At 41.3% G+C, this 26,889-nt stretch overlaps 1 protein-coding gene across 2 annotated transcripts in view; it reads left to right on the forward strand.

Moving 5' to 3' along the window:
- The window catches only part of chd3 (chromodomain helicase DNA binding protein 3), a 42,570-nt gene extending 18,559 nt beyond the window's left edge, over positions 1 to 24,011 (forward strand). Inside the window, exons 25-40 of one of the 2 annotated variants that reach the window (XM_073474719.1) lie at positions 625 to 802; positions 1,136 to 1,222; positions 1,539 to 1,624; positions 2,088 to 2,221; positions 2,340 to 2,484; positions 3,343 to 3,505; positions 3,640 to 3,791; positions 4,708 to 4,894; positions 4,975 to 5,079; positions 5,168 to 5,299; positions 6,158 to 6,266; positions 7,390 to 7,522; positions 9,947 to 10,142; positions 11,064 to 11,227; positions 11,556 to 11,682; positions 21,869 to 24,011. In XM_073474719.1, coding sequence (XP_073330820.1) covers positions 625 to 802; positions 1,136 to 1,222; positions 1,539 to 1,624; positions 2,088 to 2,221; positions 2,340 to 2,484; positions 3,343 to 3,505; positions 3,640 to 3,791; positions 4,708 to 4,894; positions 4,975 to 5,079; positions 5,168 to 5,299; positions 6,158 to 6,266; positions 7,390 to 7,522; positions 9,947 to 10,142; positions 11,064 to 11,227; positions 11,556 to 11,682; positions 21,869 to 21,972 — 2,202 coding nt within the window. In that variant the 3' untranslated portion in view covers positions 21,973 to 24,011. Of the gene's footprint in view, positions 1 to 624; positions 803 to 1,135; positions 1,223 to 1,538; positions 1,625 to 2,087; positions 2,222 to 2,339; positions 2,485 to 3,342; positions 3,506 to 3,639; positions 3,792 to 4,707; positions 4,895 to 4,974; positions 5,080 to 5,167; positions 5,300 to 6,157; positions 6,267 to 7,389; positions 7,523 to 9,946; positions 10,143 to 11,063; positions 11,228 to 11,555; positions 11,683 to 15,282; positions 15,546 to 21,868 lie in introns of those variants that run through there. The other variant, XM_073474718.1, reaches the window with a different exon arrangement.
- The last annotated feature ends 2,878 nt before the right edge of the window (positions 24,012 to 26,889 follow it).

A 26,889-nucleotide genomic window follows, 5' to 3' on the forward strand; every position in this document is an offset into this window, starting at 1 on the left:
GAGTATGAATTCGACAGGTGGCCAATTCTTTTGTAATGCACCTTTAAGTTCTGAAAAATTCTACATTTGTCTGAGGTTGACAATTGTTTACCTACCTGTTACCTGCAGGACCTCTGTGGAAGCGTCTTTAAACAACATCCTGCAGGGTTTTAACTTAAAGCGGGGCTCCTCCTCTGTATGGAAAACTATGGAATTTGATTGGAGTAATTTCCAGGTCTGGATAAGTGAGGAAAAAAGAAAAGAGAGTTTGAAAGATATTTGTGTTTCTAGACTATTGCCCCCATTTTGTTTTCTAAAATAAAAGTTCAGAATTTACAGACATAACCGGATCTAACAGGCAGTGTTTTTCATTTTGTGTTTGGAGCAGGCAGCCAAATGTTCACCACAATCGGTCAGCCACAATCTTCTGCCAGTTGTTCCAGCAACATCTTAGCATACATAGTCAGAATATAACAAACATGGTAACAGTGGGATTTTAAAACCATTTACTTACGTAATAAACATCTTATTATGTGTACTCAGATGTCAAACATTATTCTGAAAAATCTACAGAGGAGGCCACAAAGTTTTTAAATAAAAAAATATGTTAAAGTTCACACTGGCGTGTTCCCTCTGATGCTCCAGATCGAGGAGATCGAGCGGGAGATCATCAAACAGGAGGAGAACGTGGATCCGGATTATTGGGAGAAACTTTTGCGACATCACTACGAGCAGCAGCAGGAAGACCTGGCGAGCAAACTGGGTAAAGGCAAGAGGAACCGCAAGCCTGTCAACTACAACGACGCTGCGCAGGAAGACCAAGGTAGGAGTTGGTAATGTGTGGATCTGGAAAACTTTAAAAGCTGGAATAAGCTGAATAAACAGCTGTGAGTTGTTTTGTATCAATCACACCTCAGTGTTAGGATCATGTCAGCAGGATAAGAGGATTTTTTGAGGGAAGCCTGGATTTAAAAATGCTCTTTCACATCCTGAGAGTGATTTCTAACATTTATTTACTGTGAAGATTTATTATTCTAATCTTATTAAAATTCCTCAGCAGAAACAGTTGGATTTCAGATGATGTTTTTGAGTTATTGCTTGCACAGTGGAAGTGAATGGGCCTGGCCTATTGACAGACCACCATGTGCTGTTTCAGAGTGGCATGCTGACATTTCAGATAACCAGTCCGAGTATTCAGTGGGCTCCGAGGAGGAGGATGAGGACTTTGATGATCGGCCAGAAGGTAAGGAGAGATGATGAAAAAGAGATATCAAACCGAGCTCATGAACTGCTGTAAAACACACACACACAGACACACACACACAAACTGGTCAGGTCTGTGTTGAATTACAGGTTGAAATTGATTTAGTTGTTACAGTCGCCTGGCAGGGTCGAACAAGTAAGTTTGCCAAAAATGCAGTAACCTCCATCCATCTCCTCTTCAGAGTAAAACGCTCGAAGCATTTCAGAAGTTTTTGATTCTTTACTGGACATTCTCATGATCGGCTGACTGTGCATTTCAAGACAAGAAACCTAAAACAGACTCCTGTTACCTGCAGGTCGAAGGCAGTCGCGTCGCCAGTTGAGGAATGAGAAGGATAAACCTCTGCCTCCTCTTCTGGCCAGAGTGGGAGGCAACCTCGAGGTTTGTACAACTCTCTGGAAGCCGCTCCGCTCTCATTTTGTGTGGGTTTTTTTATTGTGATATTACTGGAACCTGTCAGACCTGTCTTCAGTTGAACTCGCACTTTTCAATATTTTTCGAACAATCTAACAATCTCAAATTGGAGACTGGCAGCAGAGCTATTATATCTCCAACAGCTCTCAACCTTCCAAGCTCATTTATCATCCTGATGATAGTGGACGTGATTTTAACTGCCTGAATTGTTCAAATGAGGACTCCGAGTTTATTTTAGTTTTATTAGGCAGTCAGAACTATTCAGAGAAGGCCTTGGGAAGATCGAGCAATAAAAATGTTTTCCCATCCTGACGTTTTCATTCAAGGTCTTCCAGATTAATAAAGATACACAGATACATTTGAACAGGCTTTAAAGATAGTGCCAGCTTCAATCGGGAAATCTAAAATGCACTATAATTTGCTTCAATAGGTGCTTGGATTTAACACACGCCAGAGAAAGGCTTTCCTGAACGCAGTGATGCGCTGGGGGATGCCGTCTCAGGACGCCTTCGCCTCTCAGTGGCTGGTCAGAGACCTCAGGGGCAAAACAGAGAAGGAATTCAAGTAAGAAAAAACTGTGTTGGTTCAAATTAATAAGATCATTTGTCTCCATTTTCATCTGACTCTTCAACCATACATTTTTTCTCTTCTCCTTCTTCTTCTCCTTCTTCTTCTTTGCCAGAGCGTACGTGTCTCTCTTCATGCGTCACTTGTGCGAGCCGGTGGCCGATGGTGCTGAGACATTCGCAGACGGCGTGCCGAGGGAGGGACTGTGTCGACAGCCGGTCCTCACCAGGATCGGCGTCATGTCTCTCGTCAAGAAGAAGGTCAGATAAAACTGTTCCAGGGCTGCAACTAACAATTACTTTCATAAGTGATTAATCTGCAGATTATTTTTACGATTACTTGATTAATCGTTAAGTGTATAAAATGTGAAAAAAACAGCAAATCCTCACATTTAGGAAGCTGGAATCAGAGATTTTAGCCTTTTATTAATAAAAAAACTACTCAAACCGATTGTGCAATTATCAAAATGGTTGGTGATAAATTTAAGAGCTGACAACCAATCAATTAATCCGTTCATCGTTTCAGCTCTAGATTACGTACTTTCCTGCGAATCTGTAATGTGTAGGTCCGCAATAAGGATCCAGTGTAGGAATGGCTGACTCCGCCACCACCACCAATGAAAACACAGACATGAAACACTGAATGAAGGAACATTGCTGAAGACATTCTGACCATAAATTGTATCAAAGACATAGTTTGCTTTCATGAAAATCTTCAGGATTATCGCTTTAATTGGGGGCCTACAGGCATATCTGAAGTAGTAAGATGTCTTTAATTGAGCAAACTACAAAGACAATAAAGTCTTTAAGTCTTAAAAAAAAATCTTGGAGGTCTTTTTCTAGTGAGGAAACCAACCGTGACATCTTGAAAGATGTTCTGATTACCCTCCTACTCTCTGTTTGCCAGTTTACTTACAATTTATCCAAACATCTTCAATCCAGTTTTCAGTCCAACTTGTCGAAACCTGCTGACATCCTAATCTGCTATCTATGCCAGACGGAATGTATGATACACTGCCAGGGCGAGCAGAGCATGTGGGTGGTGAGTTTAAATAAGGTGGTATTAGGTAAAGAGAGCGTGTGCCAAGCTTTTTATTTTGCTGAGTGTTTTGTGTCCAGATTCAGGAGTTTGAGCACATCAACGGGCGGTGGAGTCTTCCAGAGCTCAAGCCTGAGGTCAGCATAGACAAAACCTCCTCCAGGGCCTCCTCTCCTGCCGTGAAGACTGCCACACCCACACCCGATGCCAGCTATAATAACACACCTTGCACCTCCAAGCCAGGTAACCAAGCATGCACTCGCCAGATCCAGCAGGGGGCACTCTATGTAAAGGGTACTGACATAAAGCTGGAGTTGAAGCTTACCTACAGAAATGTGTGTTTTTTTTCTTGTGTTTATTTGTCCCAACATGTGCAGCGACCCCCGCTCCAATAGACAAGCTAGAAAAGAACGGAAAAGAGGTGGAGAAGGAGGAGGACAAAGAGGAAGGCGAGGCCCCGTCTGACAAGGTGAAGGAGAGGGACGAGGGGAAAGACGTGGACAGCAACAAGACAGCAGACCCTGAGGAGGTGGGACACTGCAGACACTTAACAGCTAAAACATCTACATTTTGTGCTCTTAATCAGCCAATAAATGCAAGTTTTCTTTACATGTATATATATATGTTTCTATTTTTGCAAGTTTAAAAGCTTTAGAGCTACTTTAAGTCCCTAAAAACCAGTTTCAACATAAATCTCATACACTTTACGTTCAAGTTTCCTAGGCTTCCCCCTTTGTTGTATGTTTTTGTTCTTCCCTTTAGTCATGTTTTGTGCTCACTTTCATACGCAACAAAAAAGGAAAAAGACATTGTTACTGCATGGCAAACAGTGCAGACTTAAAATAATCAATTCCATCTATGGATCGACCAATTATCAGGTCCGATATTTAGCATTTTTCCAATTATCAGCGTTTTATTTGCATTACTTTGGCTCTCATGCACCCCCTCTTTTCTCTGTCTGTAGTCACCGCTCATTTCATGGAGCTCATTTAGTTGCAAATGTTGCAAATATCAGTTATCAGTCTCCTTGATTACTGAAAATCAGCCTTAGCCCTGAGCAAAACTTATCAGTTGATCTCTGAGGCTTTCAGTGGAATCATTTTTATATAATTAGAAAATCACTGGGAAATATTGGCTGCCCGTAAGGAAGGAAAACAGAATTAAATGTTATAAAATGTAATTTAAAAAAAGTATGTGGATTTAATTGCAAAATGTCAACAACAAAGGTATAAAAACAAAGAGTCTGTGACTGTCTGTTAAACAAACTACATGTAGAATACGCTGTACATTGAATAAACTGAATAAATGGTGCTTTCATCAGTTATGGTTAATAAGTAAATTATACATTTCTTCTCTGTTCCATGGACGTTTAAGCGTTTTTACTGCACAACTACAAGACAGACTGCCTCTGTGTGAGTGATAACATATCGTGTTCCTCTCCTTAGCTTTCCTCTCTGACAAAAGAGACGTCACAGAGCGCATCGCCCGGTCAGAAGACTGAAGGCAGAGAAGAGAGCGACCTGAAAGAGGAGGAGAAGAAAGAGACGACCGACGCTCCATCAACAGAGGACAAGAAAGAGGAGAGCAAAGAAGACGCAAAGCAAGACACGGAGGTCAAAGAAGAGAAATCAGGTACAAACACAGAAAAGAAACTTGATAAGTCGGTCAGATGAATTCCTTGCCAGCGTAAGTTTTAATGTTTTTTCCTGCAGAAGGAGAAAAAGCGAGCGAGGAGAAGGAAAAGGACAAAGAGACACCCACAGCAACAGAAGCCACGGACGCCAAGGATAAGACCGAGGTGGCGGACGTAAAGAAAGGTACGTCTCTGCTGTCTTTGATGCGATGCTGCTAAATAACCGCAATTCTTTTACTAAACAATATCTTTGCCGTATTTCTCTATAACAGAGGAAGTTAAGGGTGAAAAGGATGCTGGGAAAGAAGTCAAAGCAGCGAAGGAGGAGGCGCCAAAGGGTAACGGGAAGCCTCCAACTGAGCGACCTCGCTTTATGTTCAACATCGCAGATGGCGGCTTCACTGGTCAGTACTGATTCACCTGCAGGAAACAGATTCGGCTGATCTCTGTGGTATTGTACGTAATGTAACGGCATCTGTATTATTAGCTGCCAAATTGAATGTATCAGAACTTGAAGAATAATCTGCGTTTTCCAGTCACAGTCTTGACTTGACGTGATGTTATTTTCAAGCGAGAAACTGTTAGTTATGGTAACTCGGATATGACAGGAACGCGGCAATAGCCTCTTGCTAAGTTGGAAGTGAATGCACCTGTTTTCGAGGCTGGATGCTTGTTGTCTGAGGCGGCATTCAGGTGATCCTTGTGGTGCGGACAGTGGCATGTCTGCAAAGACCTTCCTCAGATCTCAGGATGTTCAACAGGAAACATGGAGAACATCCCTGTCAGATCAAAACAATGTCAGCTGATAAAAATTCTCGTTGCAAGAGAAAAACAGATGTTATCGTGGCAAGAACTGTATCCCATCAGATATGTAAGGAACTGTGTGCAATATTCCAAAAAATGAATGTAATGTAGCTCAGAAACATGTTTTAGGATTGAGACGATCATTTTTTTCCTAAATAAAAATACAAGACAATCAGTGACAGATGAAGAGAGAAAGATGAAAAGATCAAAATAACTTAAGATGTCCAAACAAGTCTCTAACCAGTCAAAACAACAGCAAATTCACAGCTATTACAAATAACATTCCTGTTGCATCCCGGAGCTTTTCCACAAAGCAGCAGTGAGCCAAAACAATCTTCCCCTCGATCACAAACCTAGAAGAGCTCTTTGTTCTGTCGAAACACCTGCAGCCAGGTTTCACCTAGCTAAGCACTTTGAGACAAACCTCATTTTTACTTTGTGTTGGCTTCACCCCGCAGAGCTGCACACTCTTTGGCAGAACGAGGAGCGAGCTGCCATCTCCTCGGGGAAGATGAACGAGATCTGGCACCGTCGACACGACTTCTGGCTGCTGGCGGGAATCGTGATGTATCCTTGACAGCAGTAGCCCGGGCGATGACCCCGGTGTGTTTATTTTTCTATCGCCCGGCAGGAGCCGAGTGTAATAAGTCAACAAGCCAGCCAGAGCTCCGTAAACAGCAAACTGTGTCTGCTGGAAGCTGATGTAGTGGCTCGTTTAGTTCATGTTGTTCCCTCTATTATGGTAATTAAGGCTGTGCAGCATTCACATAAAACTCTGTTTTCATTATTCAACAAGCTAGTGCTGAGCCCTAGTTAGACTGAAATGAAAGAAATTATGTGTTTCAGAAGCTGCCTGAAACCTATTTTGTGCTATAATAATGGCAATTTTTGAGAAAAATGGGATAAATCACCCTCAAAAACCAATATTCATTTAACATTTTCGGGAAATAAACATATCTGCTTTCTTTCCCAGCAGATCAATACCACTGTAATGTGTTGGTTAAAGGAGATAGATTATGGTCATTTTCAAGTTCAAAATTTTATTTTGGGTTACTACTAGAACAGGTTTATATTCTTTAATGCTCAAAAAACAGCTGTTTTCTCATACTGTGCAGGGCTGCAGCACTGTATTCCCCCTCTATTCCCCCATGCCCTGAATACCCAGTCTCCTCTGATTGGTCAGCTCACACACGCCTGAGCCAGCAAGATTGCTAAATCAATTCTTATGATACAAAGTAGTCGCTAGGTATAAATTATGCAAATGTATGACTCTGTGACGTAGTGTGATGTCACAAAGATGTCACTAACAACAATTTGAGGTTTTAGGGGAAGCTACGTGCTGTTGCTAGCTTTTTCTTCCCAGGAGTTGCCGTGTTTGGTAACTTAGCCTTCACAAAGTGTCGTCTTGATATTTCTGGTTATATTGAAATTGAACATAAACGCAACAACATGTTGATTGGTGAGCTTTAGTTGCTGGTAAGCATTTTGTAATTTTAGGCAGAGCTAGGATAGCTGTTTCCCCCTAGCTCATTGTGCTAGTCTCCTGGCTCCAGATCTATGTTTAACACATTCAAGAGTGGTGTCGACCTTCTTATTTTAACTCTCAGTCAGAAAGCAAATAAACATATTTTCCAAAATGTCAAACTCCTTTAATTCTTCTGTGGTTCATGACCCTTGACCCCTGTGCCAGTCATGGCTACGCCCGGTGGCAGGACATCCAGAACGATCCCCAGTTCGCCATCGTCAATGAGCCTTTCAAATCGCAGGCGAATAAAGGCAACTTCCTGGAGATGAAGAACAAGTTCCTGGCCCGACGCTTCAAGGTAAGACAAGACCTTTTCTAAATTAAGCTGTTTTATTTTGTTCTTCTACCAATAACATGATTTTTTTCCAAAATCTAACAAATGTAAACATGTTTCTCTATTAAATCATTTCATTTAAAATGAAGCACTACATACAAGAACTTCACTGACTGAAATTGTCTTAAATTGGCATTTTTTGCCACAGACACCCGAAATGTGTCTGTGGCAAAAAATGCCAATTTAAGACGATTCTTGACGAAGTTCTTTTTTGCCACAGACACATTTCGGTTCCTGTCAAAAAAGTCTGAGGTTTCAAACCCATTCTTAGTAACATTTCGCAGCGTCTTCGATCACCTGACTCGTTTGATGGTCGGATGACGGATGCCCCTAGACCCACATATTGGCTGGATGGTATTGCTGACCGCTGCATTTCTGGAACAGCTCTCATCCTGTTTTTGACCGGCTCACATGTTTCAGATCCTGCACTCAACATCCTCATTTACTGTATCTCTGTCTCTTTTTTACTCTCTTCATTTTTTTCATTGTTAAAATTGCTGGAGATTTTTTTTAATGTAAATGTGCCGTTAAGACAGCACACGGCAGCACAAAGCAATTTCTCCTTAGTATGTTTCAGCTTTAATAGGTTATATAACCAAATCTCCTCTTGTGCAGCACGTTCACACCAAATAATCCCTTTTGACTTTTTTGAACGGCTGTATGAAGCTTTATTAACCTTGAAACGGTAAGATTACTGTTGCTATGACAACCAAGACATTAATATACAGCTTAAAAGTATCAGAAAGACGCGATGAGAGATGTTTGGAGCAGATTTAATAGAAAAATGTTTTATGATATAATGAGAGTAGGGGGCAAACAGAGGGGAGATCAGACTTTTGAAGCCCCGTTTTATCATTTTTGCCTCCTCGGCTGTGTTTTAACATAACTTAAGGAATAAAAGTTGGCTATTCAGATTTCCTTTGATCAGAAATGTGGGTGAGTTCAATCTAAAATTGGTTCCTTTTACAGTAAATCTTTTAAATCAGTTCATGTGTTGAGCTGTTTTCACACCAGGTAGCTCATAGTAGCATAGTGAATTTAGTTTCTTTATTGGACGTATTTTTATCTTGTATTTTCTTTTCTCTCAGATCATGAATATTATCTTAACATCTCTCTATGGAATTAGAGGTGTCAGCTGCAGAGGGGAGAAGCATAAGTTATATACAGTCTTAAATAATCATTCTTCAGAGAGACTGAAATGCTAGAACAAAGTGCAGGAATCTACTTTTCTACCAGATACTGAGCTCTACTGTCTTTTTCTATTCTGCTGTAACTGTTGTGTCTTACATTTTTATCGCTCTCATTCTCTTACTGTTTTACTTTTTTCTTGGCAAGATGGATTATAAGTATAAATCACAAATTAGGGCAACAATAAATAATGCCTCATGTGCCCCAGTTCCATACTTAATGGTAATTCTAAGCAGGTTTCGAGGAGGTACAGTGTTTACTCTGGATCTGAAAATATACTCAAAAAAGTTCTGTGTCCACGCTCAAAAACACTTCATTTCAAAGTGTGATGTTGGTGGAAACTAGTTTTTCTCACAATGCAACGCACACAGCTGTAAAACATTAAAACAAATTGTTGATAGTGGTGAGACGGCTCAAAATGAAAAACAATGTTGGTAAAACATTTTGTTTTCTGTGTCTGTGTTCATTTTTTTAAAACCCTTTTTTTTTCAAACGCAGTTGATGAAGACATATTTTCATTTTACATTCATCATAAAAATAGTATAAGATAATTGAGAAGGAGGGAACTATCGTAGCCTAAGTATCAAAATAAAACGGGAAAAAAATACAATATCTTTGTACAATGTCAGGCCGTGGGCGTCAAAGAATTTCCGAGGGTGATGATGGAAACAAATTCTTTGTGTTTGTATTCTGTAGTGTATTCTTTCAGTAATTTAACATTTGTGAATGCAAAATCTAACCTCAACATTTACAATGAAAAGAATGCCTTGATCCTTATATTCAAAATACTTCCATACAAATACATTCAAGATACATTTAAATCTGTAAAAACTGACCAAAAATGAAATTTCAGCTTAAGTAAAAAAGACAGAAGTGAATGATTCTGGTTACATTTCATGAAAAGTATAATTAACATCAGTATTAGCAAAGTGTGAAATTAAAATAGTTGTATATCTGTGATGCAGAGTTGCAGTTAGACTAATGTCAAGCTTAAACAAAGCATCATTTCCTTTTGTTGGAACTGGGACACAGTGTGACTGAAGCACTACAGAAATGTGGACACACCAGCGTTCGATGCTGCACCTCCCTTTAATAACTTTTGGTATGAAGTGTTACAGACCAACTGGGATAGCAACATGAGCTTATGCGTATGTGCAACACAATAGACAATAGAATGCACTTTTCTCTCTCGTCCTCCAGCTGTTGGAGCAGGCGCTAGTGATAGAGGAGCAGCTGCGACGGGCAGCCTACCTGAACATGACCCAGGACCCGAGCCACCCGGCCATGGCGCTCAACGCTCGCTTCGCAGAGGTGGAGTGCCTCGCCGAGTCGCACCAGCACCTCAGCAAGGAGTCACTGGCCGGCAACAAGCCCGCCAACGCTGTCCTGCATAAAGGTTGGGATGATATTTTAGAAAAATAAGCCCGTACAGTTAATTAAAAAAACAAACCCAGTGTGTGTGAAAGAAGTAAACAGAGAAGCTGAGGAGAGATTGGCAGACAGATAATCACAGGCACTGTTGTGCAATCCGTCTGCAACGACCAAATCGCTGCGCCTGAAGCTGTCTTAAGTAAAGCCAGGCAGATAAGCTTACACCATGTTAAGTGATAGTTCCAAACATTTCCTCTCTATCTCCCTGGCAAGTCTGTCCATGTTTATATCATTCCGTCGAAAGGATAACACTGCACTACTGTTGTCGTTCCTGTCTCGTATTTCTGCACGTAACGCGGCTGAAGTTAATGAACGCTCATAAACAATTTTATCAAATTGTCTCCGATCAGGGATGAAGTCCATGTAGGGATGTGATGACAGAGGCGAGGTAATAAAGAATGGGAACAGGATAGAATGAGAAAAATGCTTTTCTTTTTCTTTTGGAAATAAAAGGCCCAAAAGTAGAGTAATCTGTAAATATGAGACTTTCAAACAAACTATTTATAGTGTTCAGACACGGCAAATGATTAAAAACCTCATAGTTAGCAACAGGATACTTTTTTTTTTACTTTTTATTGCAGAATCACCTCAGTTGACCTTTAAATTGACATCTAATTTTTTGAAAAATGCCTGTTTTTACTTTTAAATGTTTATATTGAAGTAACTGAATACATACAAGCTCCTAAGTTTGTCCGTCAAAAAGACAAAAAGTGTCAGCGTAAATCAATAAAGTATCCAAAAAAGTATAAAAATGATTAAAAAAAATAGGTGCAAAAGAAGCAGGAAGTAGAAGCTAAAATGTGAAAATATGGATCAAGAAGGAAGAATCAGTTCTTGTCTTCCTCTAAGTCAGCAGTTGTCGATGCTTTTGTTGTTGCCATTGCAGTGCTGAACCAGTTGGAGGAGCTGCTGAGCGACATGAAGGCCGACGTGACCCGGCTACCGGCCACGCTGTCCAGAGTCCCGCCCATCGCCGCCCGCCTGCAAATGTCCGAGAGGAGCATCCTCAGCCGACTGGCCAGCAAGGGCACCGAGACGCACACACCCCCGGTCAGCTGCCTGCGCACACACTTAAACACACACACACACACACACACACACACGTAGATTCACAGGTTGAAACCTGCCTGAACTGCCTGCACTCATGGGAAATAAAACCGATGGAGGTCGGCCAATGAAAATTCAGAGCCCATTATCCTGTCACCCACCTGTGGTTTTGCACTCCCCAACTGCGCTGAGTCAGCAGATTTTTTTTTGTCAGCTTACATAACTTAAAAGTGGTTTGTATTGTTTCTCTTATCGTTGTATCTTCTATCTCTATAAATCACTTCCTACATGCACATAATTCCTGACAAAGATCTTCTCTGCCTCTGTGCAGCCCATACCTCCAGGACCCTACGCGACCCCGCAGAACTACGGAGCCCCCTTCACCCCCGCCCCACCGAGCGCCCTACACATGGGAGGGGCCAACTACAGTCAGATGCCGCCCGGATCCTTCATATCAGGTCAGTGTTTGAAGCTCCGTTGAAGCTCAGACCCAGTTTTTTGGCTTGCATTACAGGTGTTATAAGTGAGCGAAATTTTTCTTCTTCTTTTTTCAGTGCGAGTTCTCTGTGTGTGTGAGTCTGTGAGTGTGTGTGAATGTGTTACAGTCAGTAATTACAAACATCAAAGGTGTAAGACCTCTATAATTATAGTATTCAAAGTAATTTACACAAGAAAACCAGTTTGTTTGATCTCTTTGACACTTGGCAAGCTGGCAATTTAAGCCAGATTTATGCTTCTTTGCGGAGGTGTTTCTTTTTTTTGCAATCTGGCTGCAGCTGCCCCTGGCACAGGAACTGATTTACAGCTCAGCAGAAAGTGTAACCTCTTGATTGTTGTAGCACCACAGCAAGAGTAGATTTAGTACTTTATTAAGGTCATGTTGTGCTTTTATTACAACCACAATTCCCCCCAAAAAATATGGGACGCTGTATAGAACATAATGAAAGCAGAATGTGATAATTTGCTAAGTCTTTGACATATACTGTAGTGAAAACAGCACAAAAACAGGTTAATTGCGAACAGGTGATAGTGGCATCCTCGAGAGGCTCAGTCATTCACAAACGAGGATGGGGCGAGGTTCACCACTTTGTAAAACACATGATTGTATAAAGAATATTACTACATGGCCTCAGGAACACTTGTAAAACTGTTAAGCGGTAAACAGCTTGTTAGCAAATCAATTGCATGCTGTTTTGGGTTTTTCTTGGTGTGTTTTTACATTTTACACAGCGTCCCGACTTTTTTGGGATCAGTGTTGTTTATACCTGAAGGATTCCCCTGTACATTCTTTCATTAACTTGGTGATTATGGAAAGATTCAGACCGATTCGAGGTTGCTTTGCTATCTGTAAAAGCTGAAAATGGCTGTGCTTGCAATTCTTTTTTATTCCGTTATCTTGTGATCACACATTAAAGCAGTATTATGTAGAAGTTGACATTTTGTGCGATCTGACACCGCTGTGGCTAATACAAATCCCAGATCTGTAACAGTTTGTCAGACATAACGTGAGTGCTACCTACAAACAAAACTCACTACGTCATAATAATGTTATGACGTGAACCCCCTGCTTAACCAAGCAGTATGTCATTTCTGCCACTAGGGGTCACTCATTCAAAACAAAACTAAAAACGTAAGTAGCACGGGCTCATGGGAATTGTTGTCTGCATTGTTAAACAATCACCAACTTGCTGATGGGAATGTATCGACGAGGTAATTTAAAAAAGTTGTATTCATGTTATGTTCAGTCACGTTTGGCAAACACACACACGTTAAATCACAGATTTCTCTGAGTTTGAACATTGTCGGAAACATTTGGGATAATGTAGTACACACTACAAAATAAGTATGTTGGCCTGTGATGCTTCGATCTTATTTTAATGCAACTCTTGCAAGTCTTACAACTTTGTGGAGGTGAAACAGTTAAGCGATATAGTTCTCCTTTAAGTCTGGTTTGTAGAAGTTTGGATACAAAATGACTCCACAAAATAAGGCTTTGTCAAAGATTACTGAAAACGAGACAGCTACTGAGAACAAATATGAATCAGAAACACAGGCAGACCAATCTCACTAATCACAGTTCTTGTGGTCAGCCTCAGTGTCGTTACATTTTTTGAGAGGGTGCACATCAGCTCCAGCAGAGAGCCTCCACGACACCCCGGACAGAGAAGCAGGAATCTGGCTTTAGAGATCTGGACTTGATTACTTGGCAAGTTGCACTGATGATAGGCAGAAAATACCCGTCCAAATGTTGCTTCTATTTAAAGATATCACCCGAGGAATTCCGTCTTAATATGGTTATTTCTTGTGGGAAGAATGTTTAGAAAAGAAAACAGAAAATTACTGACTCTGGGAATCGGGTATTTCAGGAGAATAGTTAACTCTTAAATATGTGGTGTAAAGAACGACCTGATTAAACGCTTTATCTCCCTGAGCAGCCTTTAAGTTGTGAAACCTTCAAAATCCAGAGAGGAGTCCATATTGAAGAATCACCATCTGTAGCAGAGTGTCTGATGTGGCTGCCAAATAGACACCTGAAATAGACATTACCAAAATCAAACACAAACGTGCTGCGCTGCTATATTAAGGCATTTTCATCTCTTAACATGTCCAACCTCGAAACCTTAATACTCGCCTCGGCAGCACATTGTGCAACAATAAAGCACAGTCTGGAGCGCTATCAAACCTGTCTGAGGAGTGTTTTCTTTATCCAGCATGTTTATTTTCTGCTTTGAAGTCCTGTTGTGGCCCTCATTACTTATTGAGTTAAAAGCTTTAAAATTAAATAATAAAAAAAGAATCTGTTCTGTATTTTGGCCTCTCGTCCAACTCCCCTCGCCTGCAGTCTGTCAGAGCACGCTGTCGGTTTGTGAATTTACTTTCTCATAATTAGTTTGGTAACAGCATATGCTCACCAGACACCCTCTCTCCGCTCTGCGTGTGTATTCGTGTTCGGAGATGTTTAGATAGCAGAGATGTGGCAGAGATAACTGGTAAAACCTGATATTCCCCAATAGCTTTGCCCTAAAAAAAAAACCACAACAGCCAGCTCTCTCAGAGCAGCGCCTTCCTCTCACTCTGTATCTTGATTTATGTAATTGTAGACTGGGACATCTGTCAAAGGCATTGCATTTTAGGGAGCCAGGGCCTATCTCTGAAAATGTCATTATGCTCAGCCTGTCTGAATCGGGCCGTGCCAAGAAAACATTTGGACTTTGTACCAAGGTATTTTGAGAGGGACAGAAACCGCAGAAGGAGTTTGGTTGTGTAAACGTCGTGTTGTGACTTGTGAACCGGCGGCGGCTGTTCAGAAATAGTCGCGCGCGAGTTGTGTTACTCTGTGGGTTTTCTTGCTTTGCGGGGGCCTCGCAGCGAGCCGAGCCGAGTACAGACTGAACACCCTGAACTCTGGCAGGGCACAGGCACGCAGCAAATGAGGCCACATTTATGGGCTTGATTAGGGTCGCGCTGGTTCCTGACCTTTTTAGACTCAGCCAGGGAGGAAAAGAGCGAGCGGGAGAAGTGGACGGAGTTAAAACAACACAATTCTCTTGATTTCGTGACCTCATAGCTCCCCTCCATTAATAGCCCTTCTATTGAGAGAAGCTCAAAACATCTCCAGAAATATGCATGTCTGCCTCTGTGAAATGCAATGACACACCAAATGCTCCGGTGAAGGATTGTTTTGTGTTTGGCATTATCAATATCTTGAATTGCATTTTGGAAAACCTGTTTCAGGATCAGTACTGCCATGAGGAAACTACTCATCTGCACTAAAAGGAGTCCCACATTCTAGACAAAACTTAGAAATTAGCTAGATTGCCCTTGGAGTGGAGAACACTGGTTCAAGCCCTCATGACTGCAAGCACCCGTCCTGCTGAGGTGTCCTTGAGCAGGACACTGAACCCCCGCCAGCTCCAGTAGCTCCCCCACTGACCCCTGACCTCCCTGCAGAGGAGAAAACTAAAAGAGAATTCCCTACGGGGACCAGTAAAGTGTCACATTATCCTGCTCCCCTCTCCGAGTCTCCACTACAGTCTGCCGCTTGTCTGCCCCCACAGAAGCCGCCGCCGCTGCTGGGGCCATCGGGGGAGCTGCGTGGGGAGCCGCCGGAGGGTCAGCCGCCGCTTGCCAGAAGACCAAGGAGCACGATGTGGGGCAGCGGCAGCGAGTGGTGGACCTCTGGAAGGACGGCAAGTCAGAGGGGGCCATCGGGCAGGAGCTGCGAATGCCCAAGTCCACGGTGCACAGCATCATCGTCAAGTACCGCCTCAGCAACACAGTGGAGAACCTGCCGCGCAACGGGCGACCAAAGAAACCCTGAGGGGGGGAGGGGGAGGCTCACCGAGAGGGGGGAGAAAAGAGGACATTTGGATAGAAAATCCTGGAATGTAACAAAAGAGGAGACTGAAAAGGAGAAGGTGGGAAAGGAGAGACGAAAAGAAGGAAGTCCAAAAAGGACCGACGGACGGAGCACTTTGACACTGCAGGAATGTGAGGAATATAAAGGGAGAAGGAAGTCTCACAGGTGGATCGAATAAGGACCGAGGAGAGGACATGAAATGTGAAAAGAAGTGGCGGCACTTTGATCCGAGAGAACAAGCAATCAGCTGCAGAGGGAGAGGGAGAGAGGGCCAAAATAAGAAGGAAGAGGTGAAAAGCTGGCCCCGAGATGAAGCGCTAATGATGCGTGGGGGAAGAAAATGCGGCAGAGAGACAGAAAAAAAGAGAGATGACTTGTCTGGAACAAACAAATCCTCGAGTAAAAAGAGAAAAGGGCGCTACTGAAAAAAACTTCGAGGGGAAAGATGTCTGGAGGGGGGAAAAAAAAGACGGTATGTTAATGCAATCACAGGTTTTCAGGAATTCAGATATGAAGGCCGAAATGGAGAGAAATATTTTTTATAACTCCTCAGACGGATTTCTCAAAAACTTCTTTTTCTGTTTCTCCCTCTGCGGCGAAAAAAGATTTCCACCGGGATCAATTCTTCATCCGTCGGCTGACTGAGCAGGCCGGTCCCCTCGCTCTGACCCTGCACTCCCTCATTCCTCCACAGTCCTCCACTCCTCCGTCTCTCTTTCTCAGTCTCTCTCACACACACACATACATATAAATATATATATTTACACTGTGGACCTCACACACAACCGAGAAACCTGCAAAGAACCTAATTTATCTGCTGAGTACAGGCAGATGAGGCTCGAAATAGAAAGGGACAAAGTGGACTCAAAGAAAAGAAAAGAAAAGAAAAGAAAAAAAAGTTTTCTAAGTATAAAACACTACTTCCCATGGACTCTCTTGCCCTAGCATTCCTGAGTCCAACCAAGCAGAGAAGCAAGAACCATAGATATAAAAAATAAAAAAAACCTTGGATGTTGCCTTTGTCCAACATTCAGTAGCAGCACTGCTCTGACTCAATCTGATGGACTAGTATTGAGATATGTACTGTATTACAAAGCATATTTACTATTGCACCTTTATTTGTGGGGGGGGGGACACTTAAAGGGGAATATCACTCCATTTCCTGTTTTTAAGCTTCCTCACAGCCAAAAAAGTCAGTGTTCACGAGCAGCTCTTCCCTCAAGCTAAAGACTGTAATCTGTCATCGAAAAGAAAAAAAGGAGACTCCGTTCGAGGCGTTTTTGTTCTTTAAGCTGCTTTATTGTGACAGCGTGATGGATTCCACGCTGGAAAATGTCCCCCGATCCCCGAGAAAATAAAACACTCTGGACTGTGTCATCGTTTTTCCAGCTCAGCGTGTGTGCAGTAGAGCTGTACATCAGCGTGACATCCCAGACTTAAGAGCAGGGCGAACTTCCTCTGAAGAAAGAGGAGGTGAACGGTTACGCAGTCCAAACTTTTTCTAAGAACTGTGGGTATTTTTAAGCTAAAATTGAGTGGTATTTCCCTTTAAGCTTGAAGGACTTAAAGACCAGGTATATGTGGCAGTGGTGCGGCCTGCAATGAGAACTATACTGTGTGTGTGCGTGAATGTGTTTTTCGTTCATGTGTCTGTGTGCACTGCCATTTTCATCAAACTTGTGTTTGATGTCAGATTTGGTGCCAAGATGATGCATTTTGTTACTTAGAAGACGAGAATGTTTTTTTTACAAACCCTTTTTCTTTTTCACAGAATAAGCTAAACTTCTCAAATGTATCTTGTAACGCTCTAAAAAAAAATTAATTAAACCTTAAAGCTGGGCTAATTAGGGCTGCACAATTAATCGAAATATAGCAATTTCTTTTATTTTGAAAGTTTTGGATAGTTGTGATGCAGAATGATAAATCCCGCAAATCGTGAATCATATCGTGATATCCGTCACAATAATCAGAATATGATTTTTTTTTTGACATATCGTGCAGCGCTAGCACTAATCAATAATTTTATATCCAACATGGATCAAGCTACACTGTCACTCATGGTGACAAACCCCCAGAGAAGTATGCATTTCCTCTCAGCTTAACAGAACATTTTAGTGTCTTTCAGTTTGTTGTTTTGGTTTTACAGCTCACAAATGTACCATGTTGGTTCGGTCATCAACATCGTTTCCAGCTGCAGGCAGCTGTTTTCAGTGAAAAAGCTCTAATAAACACACTGTACACCACTTGCCCAGCGCCAAACAAAAATGTAGCGACTTGCTGGTGAACGTCGTGGAGCATTTAGCAGCTTTAAAAGCCAGATAATTCTTCCAGGAGTTGGTAGAGACCAAAAAGGAGAGAAAAGAAGATAATACTGTGTTAACACTCATTAGATGGACAGAAACATGACTCCAAATGAATGTTAATGTTGCTCGTGTGTGTCTGCTGGTTGTGTAAAGATAATTAGCTGTATCAACTTTATGAATGTTTTGTGCTTAAATAACAAAAGAAATGCAAGTTTAAACCAGGAAATACCTGATCAAAGCAACCGAGACAAAGAACCTGACAGCAAACAACTTTCAAAACTTAACATGCTCACATTTTACTCTCTGATCTGTATTTAACCGAAACCAACATGTGCACACACACACACGCGCGCACGTGCATGCAAATCACTTCTTTACCTCCAAACTCTTGCGACACATGTATTTATGAAACTCTTTCAAGCCTCAGCTGGACGGACTCTTCAGTCTAAAACCAAGCCTGTGCTTTTTAAGTTCCTGAACAGTTGACAGTTCAGACACAGAAGGTTGTTCCTGATGAAAGGCTTTGGCATTGATGCACTCACGCAAAGCTTTTCTGCAAGCAAAAATGCTGCGTTTCCTGCCAAGATGGCAGCGGTTTGCTTCTATCAGATAGTAGGCAGGACCTACAGGGGAGAGACACAGGCTGTCATGTCGGCCAAGAATGTTTTTTATTGCCTTTCTGGACTTGAGATGCTCCGTCCAGTGCATTCCCAGAGTTTTAGGCCTGGTAGAGGAATAAAATGGTTTAAGTTTTAGGAATTCTTCGAGATATGTCCAGGTACTACAGGGCTGTTGGATTCATCATACTTTTACTGCAACTACAATTATCACAGCCAAGCTAATCTGGGACAAGAAAATGTTCATCTGTCTAACAGTTTCTGCTGCTGTGAGGCTGTAGGGGGGCTGGAGAGAGTAATGGATCTGTATGAAGAAAGAGCGAGAGGAGGAGGATGGACAGAGATGAAATATCGCAGAGTGAATTTGGCGGGAGAGTGAAATGTACGCTGTTGGACGACACAGAGGGAATTCATTATCTGTTGTAATACAAGTGCCTCATTGAATTCCTCCTCCTGTTTTATCTCAGCTTCTTTACCTCAGTTTATACGGGAGTTTTGTGAGACCAATATATCAATATCAATAATCAAAAGTTACTGGTGGTAGGCCAAGTGTTGTTTAATACTACAGCAAACACTCCTTGAGCAGCTACGCTGACAGAAATACCACAGAAAAGCAACTGGTGTATGTTGACAGTGCAGCCAAACAAACTCGCGTTCTTTTAATAAAAAATAAAATAAATAGTAATAACCGACCTGCTGAGATCTGCTGAAGAGCAACTAAAGATTATTTGCATATTCGATTAATGCAACAGTTATTTTCACAATTAATCGTTTAGGCTATAAAATGTACAAAAAAAAAATGAAAAATGCTCATCACAATTTCCCAGAGACCAAAGATTTGTCCAAACAACAATCCGAAACTCAAAGACACTTCATTAATTATCAGAAATGAAACAAAAAAAGCAGCAAATCCTTGAATTTAAGAAGCAAACATTTGACATTCTTGTTTGAAAAAATGACAGAAATGGTTCATCGATTATTTAAACAGTTTGCAATTAGTTTTCTTTCTCACTGAAATCAAATAATTTTTGTCTTAAAACGATTAATTTATTATCAAAACCGTTGGCGATTAATTTAATAGTTGACCACTAATCCATTAATCAAGTTATCGTTGTAGCTTCAGTTTCATATCAGTGACGCATGTGTAGGAGGGTGATTTCAATCCAGTGTGGGAATGGCGGACTCCGCCACCAGGAATGCAAACTACTACGTAGAGCGATAATTAGTGAATGTGAATACAATGAATGGCTATTCTGAAAAGTACGGGATATAAATAGGATCAAAAGTGGCCTTTGATTTCATTAAAATATTGAGGATTAGAACTTTCAAATAAATGAACAGCTTCAATAAAGGTCCTTTTTAAAAGTGTTTTTTGAACAATTATGGCCTGGGTGTGTACTGAGCGGGATATTTTACAAATTCAAAAATATTGGTCAGCGCTCTCTGGTGGACAAAGTACGTAATGATAAGACTGTTTCCAGATTACCTCGAACACATCGCTGCTGTTCATATCTGTTGTTTTTTCTCTCTCTCTTCCAAGTTTCAATCTTCTGCTTCTGCACCTTTTTTTTTCTCTCTACGCGCCCGTAATTCCTCCTGCTCTTTCACCCAGTCTTTACCTCCATTTGTTTTGCTTCTTATCAGATTTTGTCTGCCACCCCCCCGACACTCACATACACACTCGCTAACCCCGTCTCTCTTCCTTCTCTTTCCCTCCATCCCTTTTGTTGGCCTCCACTGGCGAAATGCCATACGTTTTCCCATAAGTGGTCCCCCCTCTGGTTCGAGACACACACACACACACACACACACACACACACACAGAGTTCCAGCCCCCCCAAAACGTCTTCAGCCTCAATACACTGCTTATCACATCTTTGATCTGCACGGGGGTGTTATGACAGTTTATCTTTCCCCGTGGCGCAAGTGAGAGAGAAGTGCGCTGTTAGTCTATTCCTGGCTTTGTTTTGAAAGGAGCGCTAAACTCGCCGTTCCACTCCCCGAGCAGATTCATGATAGCGCACAAATGTGGGAAGCACAGATCCCTTTGCTGGCCAGCTGTGCAGTCGTGGAGAAAGATGTTGATTTCCGTGTGTGTGTGTGTGTGTGTGTGTGTCTATGACCTCGTTTGCCTGTGTGTGTGTGTGTTTACTCATTGCCGGCCTCACTTTTGTCCAGGTTAAAACGTTATGCATTCTGGGTTTTTATCATTATTGTAAACATGATACTGTATATGTAATATGACATATTGATGTACTGTATTATGCAAGTTTGCTCATTAAAAGGATTATCAAAGTTCGATTGAGCAAGCTCTGGGTGCAGTTTGTTTGCTCTGAAGCCGCTGCTCATCACGTCGTGATACTCTGGTTGCATTATCATAGGAAAAAAAACAAGAAGGAGATGATTGGCGGGTTCCCTGTCAACACCAGACATGTTTTAGGACTGAGGCCAAAAGAAAACTGAGGCAATATTTCCCTCAAACTTTGACTGACGTTGCAAAAGAGGATGTTGCGAGTACTTATCACCCTTATCAGCTCCACTGCAAAAAGATTCCTCTTTTGATTTCCTGAGGAGGAAAGAACAATACAATGTATTTGGTTGCTCTCAGTGAAACAGAAGAAATTGTTAAACCTTAAAGTTAAAGTTTTATGATCTTTTTCAGTCAGATTTAGTATCGTCAGGGTCAGTGTCGTGTTATAACGTGAAAAATCTATTGTTACAACAAGTTATAACATGATAACTTATTTTCTTGTTATATTATTTAACCATTTATCTCATAATTATGTGAAACCTTTCATTTTATAACGTGTCGACTTGTTACGATCTAAAACATTTCACGTTATAGCGAGATAAACGGTCAAACGTTATAACAAGAAAAGTTCCTCGTTGCAACCTGATATGTTTGTATTTCATAACAATAACGTGAAAATCTCTTGTTATAACGTTCATTTTTCTTTTTCCGGCGTGGCGATATGCTTCCTCGCGTGACACGCGGCGACGTATGTGACGTATCTTCCGCTCCGCAGAGGATTGTGGGTCAGAATAGCCAGAAAAGCATGCTGGCTTGCATGCTGCAGAATACGACCGGATGTAGTAGGACGTCCTGGTAGTGTTTGGCATACTGCATTTCAAATTTTCCGTCATACTAAATATGTTTCTAGCATACTTAATAGTATGGTAGTTTGGGTATTGGAACGCAGAGATTGACTTTATCTGCTTGAGTTAGTAGGAAACTTGCACCTACGCTTGGTGCACACGTATACTAAATGTTTTGTTTTGAAAGACGTCCAACTTCTAGAATCATTTCGAGAAGTTTTCCAGAACAAACAGAACTGAACTCTCTCGTCTCTCTCTCCCCCTGCAGTGTTGAACGGGCCTCCCATGTCTGTAAAGAAGGAGCGGGAAGCAGAGCTGCTAGTCAACCGGCGAGAGCAGCGCAGCGGAGAGGTCATCTGTATCGACGACTAGACTACACACACACACACACACACACACACGCACGCTAACACTCTCTCACACACACACTGAACCCATCTGCTGCAAAGATATCTTCACCTTCTCTCCGAGAAGTTTTCTAACACTTTACTCAGTGACTGGTACTCCCTGAAAAAAACCACAACTGCTCGCACGTACAGCACACTCACACACCTATGCACGTACTCTCCACGGACACACACTCGCGCGCACACACACGCACACACACACTCCTGCACTACACACAGTCCATACTGTCTCATAACTTCTTGTGACCTTTTCTCGTCTGCCTCAAACCATTATACTCCTCATAAGCGGCCTCCTCATGCAGGCCTCCTCCTCCTCCTCCTCTTGGGATGCTTCTAACCTCATCTACACACACACACACACACACACACACACACACACACACACACACACACACACACACACACACACACACACAACGCTCAACCCACCTCAACCCTAGAAAACCTTTAGATCTCTCAATAGGCCATGTAACCCTCTTCCTCCTCCTCTTCCTCCTCGCCTGGTCTTTAAAGTCTCGACAGGAAGCTGCATGTGAAAATCATTTCTACCGCCGCACTCCATCCCCTGAAGCATGCTCTAATCACAATAATGCTGTCTCGTGGAAAGGAATGAAGAAAAAAAATGGTGTCAAGCTGTGCCTACAGTGGTTTTAATACTGTTTCTAATTCTCCCAGAGAGGCTGAACCTCTTGATTTCTCAATCCGAGCAGCTCCAAGCACAGCTCCAGATTTGTTCACCTTTGCTTTTCCTTTTTTTTTTTTTTCCTCTTTTTTCAAATGGTACATGTTCAGATAAAAACAAGCAGCAAGGTATGATAGGATAATTATATTCAGGACTCGTTCGACCACATTAAATATCCCCATCCTGCTTCCTTGGGTCTAGTTTATGTACAGAGCTTTGAGGTATTTTGGGGGTTTGTTCCAGAAAAGGCCTCGCGACGACGCTATTTTTCAGAAAACCTCCTATGAATGTTTATAACCTTTCATAAGCAAGTCAGTGTTATTAAAACCTATCGATCACTCCCCTTGAACCTTCCCTCCCCTCCCTTCCACCTCCCCCCGTTTTTTTTTTGTTTTCTATTTCTTTCTACAAACTTCCTGTGATATACTTTGCATATTTAAACAGCTCATTCGTGTTATCTTGTTTCTACTCTCGCGATTATGATGAGTATTGTTGTCGTCGATGTTGCTGTCGTTCTCGCCGTCGCTATTCGAGAAAGAGCTTCTACCAAAAGAGACATTTTTTTGTAACTATGAAAAAAAACAATACAGTATGTGCGACACACGATGCACCTCTTTGCCATGTTTGTCCTATAATTGCAAACGAAGAAGTTGAGATAACTTCAGAGGTAGATATATTACAAGAAAAACTAATTTCTTTCTTGCTTACGTTTTAGATTTGGGGCTTGCAAATGACATATGCATATATAGAAAAACGGCCATATGTAACCCTAAATGCTTCTCTGAGCAAAAAGAAAATGTATTCCATCTAGCCCCACAGTTATTATCTGGAAAATCAGAGGCTGGGAATCCATTTTATATATCGCTTCATTAAAAAACGCCTTAATAAACATAGCTGAACAAATGTAAAGTCATCAAATGAATTAAGAACCTGATGTCAACCTGTAAATCCTAGTCTAATTTAAGTTAAAATTAAAAAAAGATAGCTACGGTAGAAGTTAATTTATCCCCATGAATCCCGGACATTTTGCACCAATCTTCCCAGGAAATGCTCCATTTTACAAATTATGTTTCACACAAAGATTTTGCAACCCCTGAACTAAAACGTTGTGTGTCGAAAAACAAGCACTTAGTTCTTTTTTTCCACTCTTACGTTGTCCTCTCTCCAGATTTTTTTTGTGTTGATTTCTGGGTATCTTGTGTCACTGTGTACGTAGTGGTGCCGATCAAATGATGAGTGGCAGTGAAACATGTCAATGATGACGCATCTCCTTTTTTTTTTCTTTCTTTATTTTTTTTGTTTGTAATAAAACTGAATGAAATGATAAAAAAAAAGGGTTGTGTGGATTTTTTTTTCAAGATGGCGTCTGTATTTCACACACATTGTTTTTAGTTGTGCTAGTGCTAGGAGGGTGGCAACATCACAGAAATATATCAGCAGGTTTTGGATGGATTGACTAGATGTCGAATGAGAAATGCTCGCCTGGCGTGTACGTCTAAGTCCTTGCTAAGCCCTCAGACTTCACCTTTAAATGTCTTTTCTCGACTTGAGAAAAGTTTTACAAGTATAAAACCTTCATGAATCAAAACTCCATAACTGAAACAGCGATAAATGACCTTGTTTGCAGTTCAACGGTTTTACAGACGTTTCTTCTTGTACTTACGGGGAAAATGCTCTTTGAGCCACAGGGGCAATTTTTTGCTTCAGTACCACCAGTGGCCACTGGGAAAAGTTGGAAGCCAGTCTGAGCAGCCATGCTGCATCCAGTTGTAAAAAATGACATTCATGAAAATGTCTCAGTGATATCAAAGTGATTTTGGATGGACTGCCATGAAATCGACTTCACATACTCAAGTTCCCTTGAGTATGCTAATCGTTGATGATGTATGCGCGACATGCTTGAAAGAGACTACGAAGCCGGCTAAAGGTCAATATTTTAATGTGTCCAGTATTTGGGTTTATGATGAATAACATGGCAAACTAATGACATTCCCATCAGCCTCAGCTGTACACAGCGTTTAGTGCTAATTAGCAAATGTTAGCCTCCTAAGTCAATTTGGTACCATCAGCTGTGAGCCTTGTCTCTGTGAGCGTGTTAGCATTTAGCTCAAAGCCCAGCGTATGTGCACATGTACAGCCTCACATAGCGAGCTAAAGCTAGCATAGCATGACTGTACACAAGTCACACAGCTAACAGTTTATTTAAGTGAAACATAATTGCTTTATCATGACATCAAGACATGTATCATCACAAGACAGCAGCACAACTGAGTCATTAAGTCAGAAAAGTGACTCGCCATTTATACAGAAATAGGTTTGCTAACGTTAGCTACACCAAGTGAGGCTTAAGTAAGGAATTACACAAAGGTTATGAATGTAGCTTTATGGTTGTGTTATTTCTTTATTTCATAAGTTACATCATCTTACTCTGAAATGATTTTTTTAAATCGTATACTATTTTTTGAATGTAACACCCAATATAAGTTTATGGTCTCTTTTTATTGCCCTTATATTTTATGACAGCTTATCTCATGTGAAGGCAGGCTGATAGGCATGGATGACTTAAGATAACACTGGTCCATTAATTCGTAACTAAAATGTTCTCTGTCCAATTTTTCTGCTTTACAGATTTCAAAGCAGAAAAACCTTTTATTTGTAAAGCTCAGAAAACTTCATGAGGCATTGCTCTGCTGAGAAAAGGTGTGCTCTGTTTAGCTTGGGTTGATTATTTAAGGTAAACAAAACTAAAACCTCTGACTGAACAAACAGAGAAACAGTCGTCTCCAGAGACCACAAACTGTCGTCAATCTGCTCTGACGGCTGTGGATGCTGCGTAGAAGCACAAAGGCGTCAATGTGGGGGGGCTGCGGTGATTCAACATCTCCTCCTCACAAGTTCATCACACTCTCCCCCCCCACACACACATACACACAACTGCAACCTTGAAGAGCAGATGGCGGGTGATTCATGGTGACTGAAGGTGAGGAGTCATCCTGCTCTGTTACTCAGAGCAGATTGATGCCACGCAGTTCTCTGTTTACTGTTATCTCAGCTTTGTGATTCCTGGTGGACTCCCATTCAGCACACACTGACGGCTCATTATAGATGATGTATCGACTGTCTCGTCTGAACTGTACGTTCATTTTTACATTTATGTTTCTGGCATGCGGCACATGTTTTTATGCGGGAGATACTAGCAGGCGGTTTGAAAGTGTCGGACATTTTAACTCATTTTCTTGAAAAAATGTAATTAAATCAGTTAACAAAGCTCATAAATTCATGAATTCACCCAAATGTATGTAATATTCAGCCTTAAGATGCTATCAATTGATATTTTATATCGCGGACACAGTGTGTTTATTATTGCAACAGATGAACATTTGACTTGCAGACTCTGGAATCAAATCAAGGTTAGTGTCACATTTACTCCAATAATAACAAATATAACCATCACAGTACATGACGTTTTGTATGTTTGTCTGGATTGATTACAGTGCTGACTAATGAATCCCCACAGATGAATAAATGGATAAGATATGTTTTACTGACCTGAGTTTAGCTTTTTTTCCTCTCTTGGCTAAACATTGATGACTTTCAGCTCTTTAAAGTCTCCAAAAATGCTTCAAATGGGACCATTTTGTCGTGAAAATTGAACTTTTCAAAACACACGAGTGACGCGGCCTGCGATGAGGGGTCACAAGTTCAACATGAATTACAGTACGACCAGTTTAAGTGTCTTGTTAGATGAGATCAGTTTAACTGTGATGAGTTTAAGGAGGTAACTTGATCAATTTGATGAAGCTTACAGCCATTCTTTGCAGTATGTGTGCTACTGTTTCTAACTTTTAATGATGTGTTGTTCAGTACAAGGTTTATTACTATCCTCTCACTAGCTTGCGTATCATTTTATGTCATAAAAACACTCTTTAAAGGAATATTTACGCATTTTATGGCCACTTTAGGCATGTTAGCTAACAGTTGCCATTTATACATCCAGCAAAATAGCACAAAATTAACATTCATTGCTTATAGCAATATTCGTGATCACTTTTGGCTCTGTTTTGGTCTTCACCAATGCCTGAGGGAAATATTTGGCTCTTTAACTGCTAATTGCTCCGCTGCATTCACGAGCTAGTCGCTAATGCTCGTCGCTAAAACTGCCATTAGGTGCTGGGTGTACGGTGGGTTTATAGAGAAAGT

This window comes from Pagrus major, chromosome 10, assembly GCF_040436345.1.
Source record: "Pagrus major chromosome 10, Pma_NU_1.0".
Taxonomy (NCBI): Eukaryota; Metazoa; Chordata; class Actinopteri; order Spariformes; family Sparidae; genus Pagrus; species Pagrus major.